This window comes from Manacus vitellinus, unplaced genomic scaffold (genome assembly GCF_001715985.3).
Source record: "Manacus vitellinus isolate BGI_N305 unplaced genomic scaffold, ASM171598v3 scaffold_3_pilon, whole genome shotgun sequence".
Lineage (NCBI taxonomy): Eukaryota > Metazoa > Chordata > Aves > Passeriformes > Pipridae > Manacus > Manacus vitellinus.
Genome location: NW_021940535.1, coordinates 6195931 through 6208192, shown reverse-complemented (window position 1 = coordinate 6208192; position 12262 = coordinate 6195931). Strand labels below are relative to the sequence as shown.

General features: G+C 35.1%; 1 protein-coding gene across 29 annotated transcripts in view; it reads left to right on the top strand.

Annotated features, from left to right (window-relative positions):
- The window catches only part of CLASP2 (cytoplasmic linker associated protein 2), a 143576-nt gene that overhangs the window by 99734 nt on the left and 31580 nt on the right, over window positions 1-12262 (top strand). For 11 of the 29 annotated variants that reach the window (XM_018075237.2, XM_018075234.2, XM_018075232.2 and 8 more), the window contains 5 exons: window positions 2402-2572; window positions 3504-3611; window positions 7775-7837; window positions 8528-8634; window positions 11924-11947. In XM_018075237.2, coding sequence (XP_017930726.2) covers window positions 2402-2572; window positions 3504-3611; window positions 7775-7837; window positions 8528-8634; window positions 11924-11947 — 473 coding nt within the window. The remainder of the gene's footprint in view (window positions 1-2401; window positions 2573-3503; window positions 3612-7774; window positions 7838-8527; window positions 8635-11923; window positions 11948-12262) is intronic. The other 18 variants (XM_029961928.1, XM_029961939.1, XM_018075256.2 and 15 more) reach the window with 5 other exon arrangements.

The following is a 12262-nucleotide window of genomic DNA, read 5'->3' as shown; positions in this document are numbered from 1 at the left end:
TGTCTCAAAAAAAAAAAAAGTTTTGATCTTGTGTGTAATTTCTGTTCAGCTTTTGAACTTTTTGAGCCTTTTTGGCAATGTAATATTCTTTTAAAGTAATATGCAGGCTACAGTTTCATGTTTAATTGAAATTTAATTCTTCAGTGTTACCGAGTTGTTGATTAGAAAGCTGAAGAATTGTAATTTGCTTGTGCAGCTTTGCTTCATCTGCTTTGTACATAGCATCTAAGTTTAATTCTTCAATTGTGGAAGCTACTTAAAAGCACTGCTTTAGCATAACCCCCTTGCAGCTTTTTTTCCTGTGTGAAATGACTAAAGCTTTCTTATTTCCATTTGCCATCCATTTTTTAATCTGCTCTGCTCCCTCCCTCTTCATGGATTATAAATCCCTACCCTAATCCTGCCTTTACACTTGTTCAGGATCACAGTCTGCTAACCCCATTGGTGGTAAGAGTCTACAGAATTTGTGTATACATCATTGTTTGATCACCTGTTTGACATATCTCATTTAAGGACCCTATTCAGCAGAAATTCTGGCTCGCTTTTCTCCTTGTGCTGCACATGACTAATTGGATGTAATCCTTATGTAGAAAACAGTAGAGGTGGGAGGGGTTTGTCATTTTGGAATACTGCCTTAGTAATCTTTCTTTCATCATTCAGTTGGCTTAGATGTACTACTGGTAGTAGTGCTGACAAGAGGATACCAGTGCTGTTACTAGCATAATGTTTTCAGGATATTAAGCTTCATTTGGTTTATTTACGCTACACAGTGGTACACTTTGCAGGTCTGGCTGTAGAAAGATAAACTATTAGAATGAGAGGTTGCATTTCTTCTGTATATTCTGAGAAGAGTTTAAGTTTTTCAGGTTTCTGACCTATTGAAGAAAATCTCCTACAACTCTCTGGCACACTGAGAACTTTTACAATGTTTTTATTGTTTTAGAGATAGAAAACAGGAAGAAGGCATAGTAATATCAGGTGTAAGTTGAAGTACCCTGATATTAAGAAACTTCCAAACCCTTAATTTTTGCAGCAATTTTATAGCTTTGCTTATTCTTTTGTTGCTGTAGAAGTTGTGCTTGTTTTTTCCAGGCTGTGTAATATTTTATTTATCATTTCTGCTGAATAGGTCCATAGTTTGGAAAAGGGATTTTAGTAAATAATCATTTCAAGTTTGAATTCAAACAATGAATCTGAAAGTATATGCATGGTACATTGTTTTAGATTTCTTCCTTCCACCCAGCATATATTTTATTTTGTTTGGGATTTGTTTCTTTTCCCATATAGTCAAGCTTTAGTCAACTTGTATCTTTTTTTAAATATGCCTCATAAGAAGTAACCCATGAAACTCACTCGAGATGTTGCATGTTAACTCTGTTAATCTGATAGCATCGCTGTGGTCATACAGTTACCTGATTATTTTTTAAAGATTAAGGAAGGGTTCAAATCAGTATGTAATTAATCTTTGGTTGAAATTCTGTTTTGCCTTTTATTTGGTCAGATTTCTTGAATTCTACAGCTGGAAATTATATATTTATATCAGCTGGTGGCATGAATCAGTTATAGCTAGAGAAGAATGAATTCTTTGTTATGACTTAGAACTTTAATTTTCTGTAACTGAAATATCAAAATTAGGGATCAGTGACCCCAGTTTCTGGTAGCCATGAACAGTATCATGGACATTTATAGCACTTTGTAATGTACAGTTTTGATTAACAAAAGTATAAAACACTTAAATATGTCTTGACCAATTTTTTAGCTTGTTTAAAACTAATTGAAGATTTTCTCTAATTTGTGAGGTAACCGCCACAGTAATGAATGTAAGTGTTCGAATCACTTTCAGTGACGTTTTATTTAACTTCAGTGAACAGTGCTTGAAGACCCTATGCTATTAAAAGCAAGGGAGAAGAGTTTTAATGTTAGGAAAATAATGTTGTTTTGTTATAACATTGGTTACATTGGAAGAACTGGGATAGTGATGAAATAGCTTAGTTTAAAATTGCTCCCTTTGGCTTTCTAACAGGTTAATTTTTTCTATTTTTTAGTAGAAAATGTGATTAGTGAAGCCACATAACTTAAAAAGATAGGAACACAGCAGTGTTTGTGTTAGGGACAGTGGAACTCTTGATGAAGTCCAGAAATATTATTTATGGTTTCTTGAGGTTATCTAGTTCTAAATACCATGTCAAGTGCTTCCTTGCATTGATAATTTTAACAACCTTGTATGTAGCACTGGAAGAACTTGGACCAAGGCATTCTATTTCATATTTTTACCTTGTAAATTTTTCCTGATCATTTCAATGTACCACCACTTTCCTACTAACTTTAAGCATTATTTTCTTTTTAACCATGATTGTTTATCTTTTATGCTGTTGCTTATATTTATTCATTTTATCTTCAGCTGGCAGTAGATCTGGGTCTCCTGGAAGAGTTTTGACAACAACCACACTTTCCACTATGAACACAGGAGTTCAGAGAGTGTTGGTGAATCCTGCAGCTGCACAAAAGCGAAGCAAAATCCCACGAAGTCAGGGATGCAGTAGGGAAGCTAGTCCTTCTAGGTTGTCAGTAGGTAAGAATCACCAAATAACTCTTGGTTTCTTTATAGCTAAGTGCTGGGAGGGATATCAACAGCTTGTATAGTTATAGGTGGATGAAAAAAATAGAATATTTACTGATATATACTGATAATCTAAAATGTGACTGTTCTCTGAGCCTAGTCTTTGATATACAAGACAGTTTTAAATTGAAGCTGAAACTTTAATTTTTTGCTGTCAGAATGCAGTAGTTCCTTACCTCACCTCCCTTTTCTCCTTCTTTCACTTTTTTCACCACCCCCAAAATACCCACATCCACTGAATTAAAGTGTGATACCATTTTGAAAATATTTTCTTCGTTACTGTGTGTGTCTTTGCAATATGTGTGCGTGCATGTGTATACTGCTGTGATACTAAAATGAATGTTATATGTCTTAAATCTCACAGTATAATCTGATTGCACTTTATCGCAAACAATATTATTGAAAGATATCAGTTGTTTATAATGGTATTGCTGCTGTTCTTTATTTTGTACTTTTGATTTTTATGTTAGTTGCATTAATTTTTTATTTTCCTCCTTTTAGAAAGCTTTGAGTTTCTTTGTTCGTGTTACTGTTGATTAACTTGTTCTTGAGCCCAAATTCTGAATCAGTACTCAAATGTTGTTTGTTTTCTCTCCATCCTTTCCAAAAGGTCTTTCAACCATTGTGTAAAGAGTTGGTAAATTCCCATTTTATGCTGTGCAAAGAAATAATTTCATTGAAGTGGCTACACTTAGAGTAATCCAGCACAATCAGGAAAGTCTGTAGGAAAGGTTATGACTTATAAAACGCCACAATCGTCAATGTCATTTCTTAGGAATTCATCTGTGATCTTACTGCGAAACAGAATTGCATTAAAACTGCAACTTTTCTTATGTCTTCTCCCTTCTGTGCTTCTGTTTGTCTGTACCCTGAATCATACTAGCGCGAGGCAGCCGCATTCCTCGGCCTAGTGTGAGTCAGGGGTGCAGTCGGGAGGCCAGCCGTGAAAGTAGCAGGGACACAAGCCCTGTCCGCTCTTTCCCACCCCTTGGTAAGTACTCGGAGCCCCTCGTTGTGCATGGCTGTCCTTGCCCTTCGTTATGTGCTCCTAACGAATCCATGCCTCCTTCATTTAGCTTGTAGCTGGCCACCGTGTTTTCCCTTCCTTTGGCTCTCTTCCCCACTTACTTCAATGGAGAATTGACCAATGTGTGAATGCGTTGCACACTTGAAATATAAAGCTTTGCTAGTGTTAGTCTTAAGTACCAAGTTTAGAAAGGTATGTGATAGGCAGCATCTAGATGCCTTTTCTGGAAAGGCACTTTTGCTTTTGAAAAGCTGTTTTGAAACGATGTTTCTCTTTTTATTAGAACACTTATTGCTTGGGTGCAGTTAGGTAATCCATTTCTCACTGAGCTGCCAGAGCAAAGAACATGGTGTGGCCGTCATCCTCTGCCTTGGCCTGCTTCAGCAGCTGGGATCAACTATTATTCAAAATTGCTCCCTAGTCAATGAATCGTTTTAGTGTACAAGAAATACACTTCATTATGTCTCCTTAGCTATATTGTCATGACTGTATTATGTGAAAAAATAGTAAAATTTTAACTTGTTACCGTGCAAGTAAATATGGTGGTGCAGATAAGGGACTGATCTACTGAGACAGAACTGTATTGTGAGGCTGCATTCCATTTTCTAAAAATGAACAGGGCAAGTAGCAAAGTCCTTTACAAGTAGATCAACAAAGTACAGTTCTGAAGTTTCCGTTTAGTCTGTATAGAACAAGTGATAATTGAAGTAGCAGCTGTTGTTATATAAAGAAGAGGAGTTAAAAACATTTAATGTTCACACGTGCTTAGTTACATTCAGTTTCTACAGCAAAAGTTTTGTTTCCGCTTAGTATTTCAGCTGATTGGTCTGACACTTAGAAGATTTTAGGAGATTGTCAAGTTGTTTCTGTCATGTCACTGAGACTTGAGAATATTAGCTTATAATTACTTTAACATGTTGGTTAAGGATTAGGGAAGTTTCTCATCTCCCATGTAACTTTGTCAAGGATACTATGAAGTTGGCAATAAGTTTTGATTCAAGTATTTTTACGTATGGGGCTTATGGATTGGGGTTTTTTTGAATGTTTGGTAATACCAAACTATCTCCTGTACAATTGTATGTGAAACTGATCTTTTTTGATGTTACCTTTGTCTGAAATAGTCTTCAGTATATTTCTTTCTTATTTTGTTTGGTCAAGTGTAGCTTACAGTTAAGGACTTTATAATACGAGCTGTTAAACATAGTCTGAAAATAGTAAATCCTTGGTTTGTATCTCAATTTGAGGCGCCCAACTGTGCTCCTAATTAGCATTGGATGTCTGTTGTGGTCTGTTAGGACAGTATGCTTCCTGTCAGCCATGGTTTTATTGGGAGAGTGCAGATTAATTGAATGAAAGCTGTTTCAATAACTAATGCTAGTTTGCCCGGATGCTGTTTAATTGGGAAATTATACTAAAAGTAGATGTTATGCAGAATGCATTAGTAAACTTGCATCTTCTACTAAAACATAGCTGGAAGACTATGTTGTAGTATACCATACCTTATGTTATTTTCGAAACAAAGGTATTTTGCAGATGTTTTTGTGCTTCTTTAGCTGCCTTACACCTTGATTTCAATTGCTTGCATGCAAGATCAGATTTACATTTTATAATTGGTCAAATGCTTGCTATCTTAAGAAATCTGTATTATGCCAATACCATGAAGTGTGTGGCTGGGATAGATGCCACTTGAGGTTTTATTTTTATTAATGTAGTTCAGTTTTATAATACAGATGTCAAAACAAGTACCTATACAGATAAAATAGATGGAATTGTCTGATAGCACAGAGAATGCAAAGTAACATTTATAGGAATCCAGCATTGTTTTAAAAAAAAACCCCAAACAGTTACACTTGGAAGAAATGAGGATTCTTCCTAGTGTGACTTCTTATTTGAATAATTTGAAATGTCATTCAGTGTTTTGTTGGACCAGTTTTATCTTATGGGATGCTGTTAATGTCTATCAAAAATACTAAATTTAATGTTTTTCAAGGGTGCAAGTGAAAGATGAAATAAGGCAAATTCAATTCTGTGTAGCTAGAGACAGTTTGACACAGGATTGCAGGGGGAAATGTAATTTATATTGCCTCATTCTCAGCACAGAAATTTTTGCTTACAAATGCAAATAAATAAAATGCATTTTATCCCCCTTCAGGACATAAAATGACCCAAATGCCACATAATTGCTTTGCTGTATACATTGATATGAAGTGTTTATGTAATCTCACATCTCATTACAGCGTTATAAGCTGGGAGATAAGAACCACTGAGAAGTGATTTGTAATTTATATAGAAGTGTCTATTTTCATTACATATAGTTAATACTCAATATCAGACTAGTGTCATTTCTGTATTTTAGCTAAGAAATTATCTTATTGTGAGTCCATTTAAAAATCTTAATTCATCTTTTAAAAAAAAAGGAACAGCAAAAGTAAATTCTTGCGCAGTTTCTGCAATTTGAGTTTTACAAAGAATATTCTTGAAAATGTGCTTTGGAATGAGGTATGTTTCACCCAGTATAGTTCTTCCCTTAACTGTCTTAACTTGTCCAGCATATTTCAAACTTATGTGGGGACAGGATCATTTCAATTTGCATGCCTGAAGTTCGAATTTTCAACTGTACCTTTTAATTTTCAGGGCTCATTGATGGAAAGTAATAGAAAGGTTTATCCTGTTTATGTTTGTATTTAAAGAGCTGTTAGCTGTGATGCCTATGTTTTGATATCCTCTGTCCTGTCTCCTTTTCCATGCTGAGACATAGTTTCTAAAGAACTAAATATTCCACAAAGCATTACTTGGAAAATAAAATGCTGTAGGTCTTCATGCAGGATTGGTTAATGATAAAATACATCGCTGTACTTTATGTAAGGAGTAGAGAACTTTATGTGGAAGGACACAGTGTTGTTTCTTGGGATCTTTACAGGAGTTAGGCTCATTTTGGAGTACATTTAGGTTAAGAGGTGTGCTTCCCCAGATGTCGTTTGGTCCATGTCAGGGTTGCTTGATTCGAGTCAGACTCTTAAATGTTTTGTTAATCAGAGTAAAGGATGATTAATTTGATTCCCGATTTGTACTTATGCTACTTTATGTATCCAAAAGGTTTAAAATATTTGCATTTACAGTTATTTATTAAATCACAGGATTATATCTGAGGTTTGTGCCACTGTGAGTGGACATTTGAATTCAAGTTAAAATTATCATGTTATGTGGCATTAAAAATTCCAAATTAAGTGAACTGAAGAAAGAAGATTAATTGTTTAAAAACATTTAATTTAAAAATTGCGCAGTTTAAGGAAGAAAATACTAGCAATGGTGAGTCAACTTCTTTAGAATCACTGAAAAACCAGTTTTATACAGGTGCCATAAGGAGAGGGGTACTCAGTTTTATTCAAAAACCCTTAAAGATCTCTGGTTTCCAGTTTCAGTAAGTTTAAAAAATCTTAATGAGCTATAGTAACTAACACAAGTGCTTAAATTTGTCATTTTATTTAAATAAAACAATAAGCATGGGGATTATTAATTGTATTGACTCATTTTTAACTTATAATTATAATTGGACAATTTTAACTTTCTTTTACATAGTGGTGAGTTTTAACCACGCTTGAGTTATCTCCACATAGGCAAGAACTCAATTGTATATGGATTGTCAGCTGCTGACACAGTGGGTTCGTGCAAAAAAAACATTTTTGCAGATAATGTTTGATACATGAGGTCTTGCTCTGACTTGAGCACTTAGGATTGAGTTAACTCTACAGTGGAACACCAGCATCAGTGTCAGTATGCACTGATAATCATCAAAAATACCTGAAAAGTTCTGTTTGAGTGTGGGTGTCTGCATGTGTGTCTGTGCACCTTTTCTTCTTTGAATTTAGGCATACTTGCTTTTACCCTGCTCTTAATCTTTTAAATTAAACAAAAAATTATGCATGAAATGTCCAGTGTACATAAACCTATATAATCATGTTATGTATAATCAAAGAACTTCTCTGAAGATTTTTTGCTGCTGCATAATACTCAGTTTCTGGTGCTTAAGCTGAATCTTTTAAATATTCTCTTGTTCATCTGAGCAACTATTGCAGCACTTTGATTCCATGGTCATAGATAGGCTTTATATAATCCTGTTATTGCAGCTTCCAGACATCACTCCAGATCTACTGGTGCCCTCTACGCTCCTGATGCTTATGGGGCCACAGGTGAAGGATGAGTACACTTTGCTGTCATCTGTGCAGTCATCCTGGATTATTTTTTCCCCACCCACTTGGTTATTCTCATAGTTCAGTTTTAGAAGGCATTATTTATATTAATTTGAGTTTTGTGGTTTTAATAACCCAGATAGATGTGTTTATGTTGCTAGATTTCGTCTCCACCCTCACGTTCCAATGTTAACCCTTTTTTTCTTTAATAATAATAATTTTATTTTTACTTGCAGAAGAACTTTTTTTAGTTTTTCCATATTTTTTTTAGTATTTGTAGAGCATTCTTTATGCATGTAGTTTTCTAATCAGCAGTCTCAATATCCCTTCTATTGTATTTGCTTTCTTTTTAAATGAAAACAAAAACCCAAAATGAAGAAGACATTGATTAAAAAAAATTAAAAAGCAAAGGTTCTTCCAGTTAAAACCATTGGTTTTTAGGTTTTTTTTTCGATGTAATATTGGAATAGAATATTTGTGGATGACTGGTTTTTCTGCTTAATCTCTTACTTTTCACTGTACCACTAAGACTTCAGAATGAAAATAACCAGTGCTTTAGCCACTACATGATTTACTGAAAATATTAAGCAAATGTTTTTCTTCTGCTTGGGTTTTTTTTGAGTATGATATTAATGTCCCAAGATGCTATTCTGACTGAATTTTTTATATTTATTTGTGTTGTTGTCACAGGTACTGGCTTTGGAATTAGTCAGTCGAGTAGATTGTCGTCATCAGTTAGTGCTATGCGAGTTCTGAACACAGGTTCTGACGTGGAAGAGGCAGTAGCAGATGCTTTGGTAAGAATCTCACACTTACTTTTTGTAGGTTGTAGGCTCTTAAAATGTTTGGTACCTGTACATTAAAGTATAAAAAAGAACTTGTCATTTGTTATTTTATTGGCTTCTTGGTGAGGGAAAAAAGAGAAACTGAGTTGCTGGAGATGCAAGTATTTGAATTTTCGTTCCCTACAGAAGTTTTAATTTTTGAGTAATGTGCTTTTTTTCTGTGGCAGACAGGAAATAGTCTTGTACTACTCTATTGGAGTGGCCCAAGGAGCCACTTGCACAGGTAGCACTAACCAGCAGTTTCCTATAACAGCTAGTCGAACTTCTAGATAGGCTGAAGGCTTGCTGGAGTTGGGAATGATGACAGCAGAAGCCTTCTGCTTACCATAATCCTGGGTACCATTTAAACTTTTTCTGTCTGACAACATATGAGATTGATGCTGAAGAGAGAAACTGATGGCTGGGCAGGTGATGTGCTTTCATGCCAGCCAGCAATCAAGCCCCACACAGCCACTCGCTCACTCCACCACCAGCAGGATTGGGGAGAGAATCAGAATGGTAAAAGCTTGAAAACTTGTGGATTGAGATAAAGACAGTTTAACAGGGAAAACAAAAGCCACACACACAACCAAAGCAAAATAAGGAATTCATTCACCGCTTCCCACGGGCAGGCAGGTGTTCAGCCATCTCCAGGAGAGCAGAGGCCCATCACACATAACAGTTACTTGGGAGACAAACGCCATCACTGCAAATGTGCCCTCCCTTCCTCCTTCTTCCCCCCATTTTATATATTGAGCAGGATGTTATATGGTCTGGAATATCCCTTTGGTCATTTTGGGTCACTTGTCCTGGCTGTGTCTCCTCCAACCTCCCTTGCCAGCATGGCAGTACGAAAAGCAGAAAAGGCCTTGGCTCTGTGTAAGCCCTGCTCAGCAATAACAAAAACATCTCTGCGTTATTAACCCTGTGTTCAGCACAAATCCAAAACACAGCCACGTACCAGCCCCTGTGAAGAAAATTAACTCTACCACAGCCAAAACCAGCACAGAAGGCAGCATTTCATAAGATTAATTTTTGTTTACTTTTGTTTTCTAAATGTTACACTGAAGTTAAAACTGGTTATGCCATTCATTTTCTTACCTTTACTGTTCTTTAAAAGGGTGGGTTTGGCTCCTCTACCTCCCTGCCCCAGTTAGCAAACTGAACACATCATTTATTTTGCTATTGTGACATTCATGTCATTAAATACTTGTAAGTACCTGTTTTCTAGTTATCAGAATGCTTTAAGAACATTGTAATTGCTCTGTTTTAAGAAAAAAATTATTTGGAACCTTAGTAAAAAACTACAAATCAGACTCTAAAAAGATAATTATAGCCAGACATAACTCAATAGAGGAAAACAAAATTTCAGAGGAAAAGGTCTGAAGAATCGTATTCTTAGTACGAGGATTTATTGATTTCTTGATTTATGCTTTTTTCTTGACACCTAAGTTTAAAATTTGTGTGCCTTCACTGGCATAGAGATCAGGAGGATATCTCTGATATCTTGCCTAAGAGACCACAGTGTGATTTTTTTCCCTTTCTGATAGTATCAACTTGCAAAATGTTTTCAGCATTGATGGGGAATGCTGGTTAGTAAACTGGTAATCAGTCTGGATGTTGGAATACGGAACAATCGAAAACCAGGAAACAATAGAAAAACAGTCCATGGAACATTAACATTTTCTGGCTATAATTTGAAAACTTGTGCTGTAGATTTCTACACGTTGGTGCTTCACGAAGAGTGTCTTTAGTACTTTTAGCAGCCTTTTAGCTTACTCAGATTTAACTGGGCAAAGTATGTAGTAAGAAGAGAAGCTGAGGAGAAAGTCATGTTTCCAATGACTACCCTTGAGGCTTGAATGTGTCCTGCTTCGTTGAAGCAATAAAGTTTCTTCGAAGAAACTGGTTTGTATTACCTGGATCCAAAATAAATGATGCCTCTAGAAATGTTAGAGGAAAACATTAGAGGAAATGTTAGCTTGTATATTTTAGCTGGAATCTGACATGACAAGGATAAAGAACTGCAACATTTTATTGTAGCATTTGCATGCCTGGTTCCTTGCCATGCTCTAAATGTCCTGTAGAAATATTGTCCTGTAGAAATGGCTCCACTTAGATGGAAATCTGTTTATAAACACTCTTGTTTTATCATAGACTGAAGACTCACCCTCATAACAGTGTTTTTAAAAGGTAGAATGTAGAGTCCTGACAGATGTAATATAAAAATAAAAAATATTCCAGATTGTATTGCCATTTTTGATATGGAAAATACTCAACTAGTTTTAGTACTGCTTAAGCCAAAGGGATGTCAGTCTTCTGGCATGAAATGCAGCAATAATGGTGATCTTTACATATTTTTATGTCTTTTACTTTAGTACAGTCCTTGGCATTTCAGATTCATTTCTTTAAAAAACTTTTTTTTTCCTTACGGTGTCTCTTTTCAAAATGTGTGTCTTTGTGATTTTTCCCTTCCTTTATTCTCTTACACATTGTGTATGCTCTTTCTGTTGACAGTAAGCCTGCTTGTTATCTGATGTATTAACTAATTTTTATTGTGATATCTTTTAAGTTATTCTATGGTTAAAAATGGGAACCCTATGTAAATTGCAGTAGTAATTAAGGGGAAAACAATCACTTATGCTCCTGCTTCTTTGAGTATGTAATTACCTGAATTTTTAACTGCTAGCTTCAAAATTTGAATGGCAAGAGCTGTTTTGCAGAGCTGTATGTTTTTTTCCTTTAAGGATAAATAGCTTTTTTATTTTCCTCTGGCCATTGGCATGTTGTATTTTGTTTTGTTGGCCTGTTCTTGTTTTAAAGGGGTTTGGTATTTTGCATTATGTAATTAATTTTTTTTGTAGAACATTGCTGTAGTAATTGTTGCACTGACAAAATTTAGTTATTGAAGTTAGAGATGGAGAAGTTGATGAGAAAATAAAGTTTAAATGAAGGTTTCATACTTTAATAACAATTGACTGTGTGTGTTAAGTCTTCATTCTCAAATATTGCTAACACAAAGATTTTGACAGAGAAGTCTTTGTGACCAATCAGCAGGTGATATGTAATATTTCCATCAAAATGGAAGCAAACTACTTCTTGGCAATGTGCAATATGCTGATTAGACACAGAGAGCTAAGAACAAAATTTACAATACATCTGTGTGTTGTCCAGTGGCAGGAAGTTTACTAGTCACAATGCTGCTATGCCTTACCTTCCTGTTCTCAATTTCTGTTTCTTTTCAATAATTTACTGCTAACAGCTCTTAGGAGACATACGGACTAAGGTATAGAAACTATTTTTCTTCTTCAATAGTTTAATAGTTTGCTATTAACATATTTGATGCAAAGTAAGTTAAAATGATAGAATATATGGATTTAGACCTGATTCTTATATTCTGTAACATATATAAAGCTATTAAGTGAAATAACTAACTTTAAACACAGAGTCTTTGTTTTTCTATCCTGCAGTCTTATGGGTTGTTGCAGGTAAACCTAAAGTTAAACATTTTGTCAAACATGTCTTCTCTGTGTTTGCTTTGCTTTTATACTTGGAATACTGTGCAAGCCATACTTTAAAATATTTTTATTAACTTGGTTTG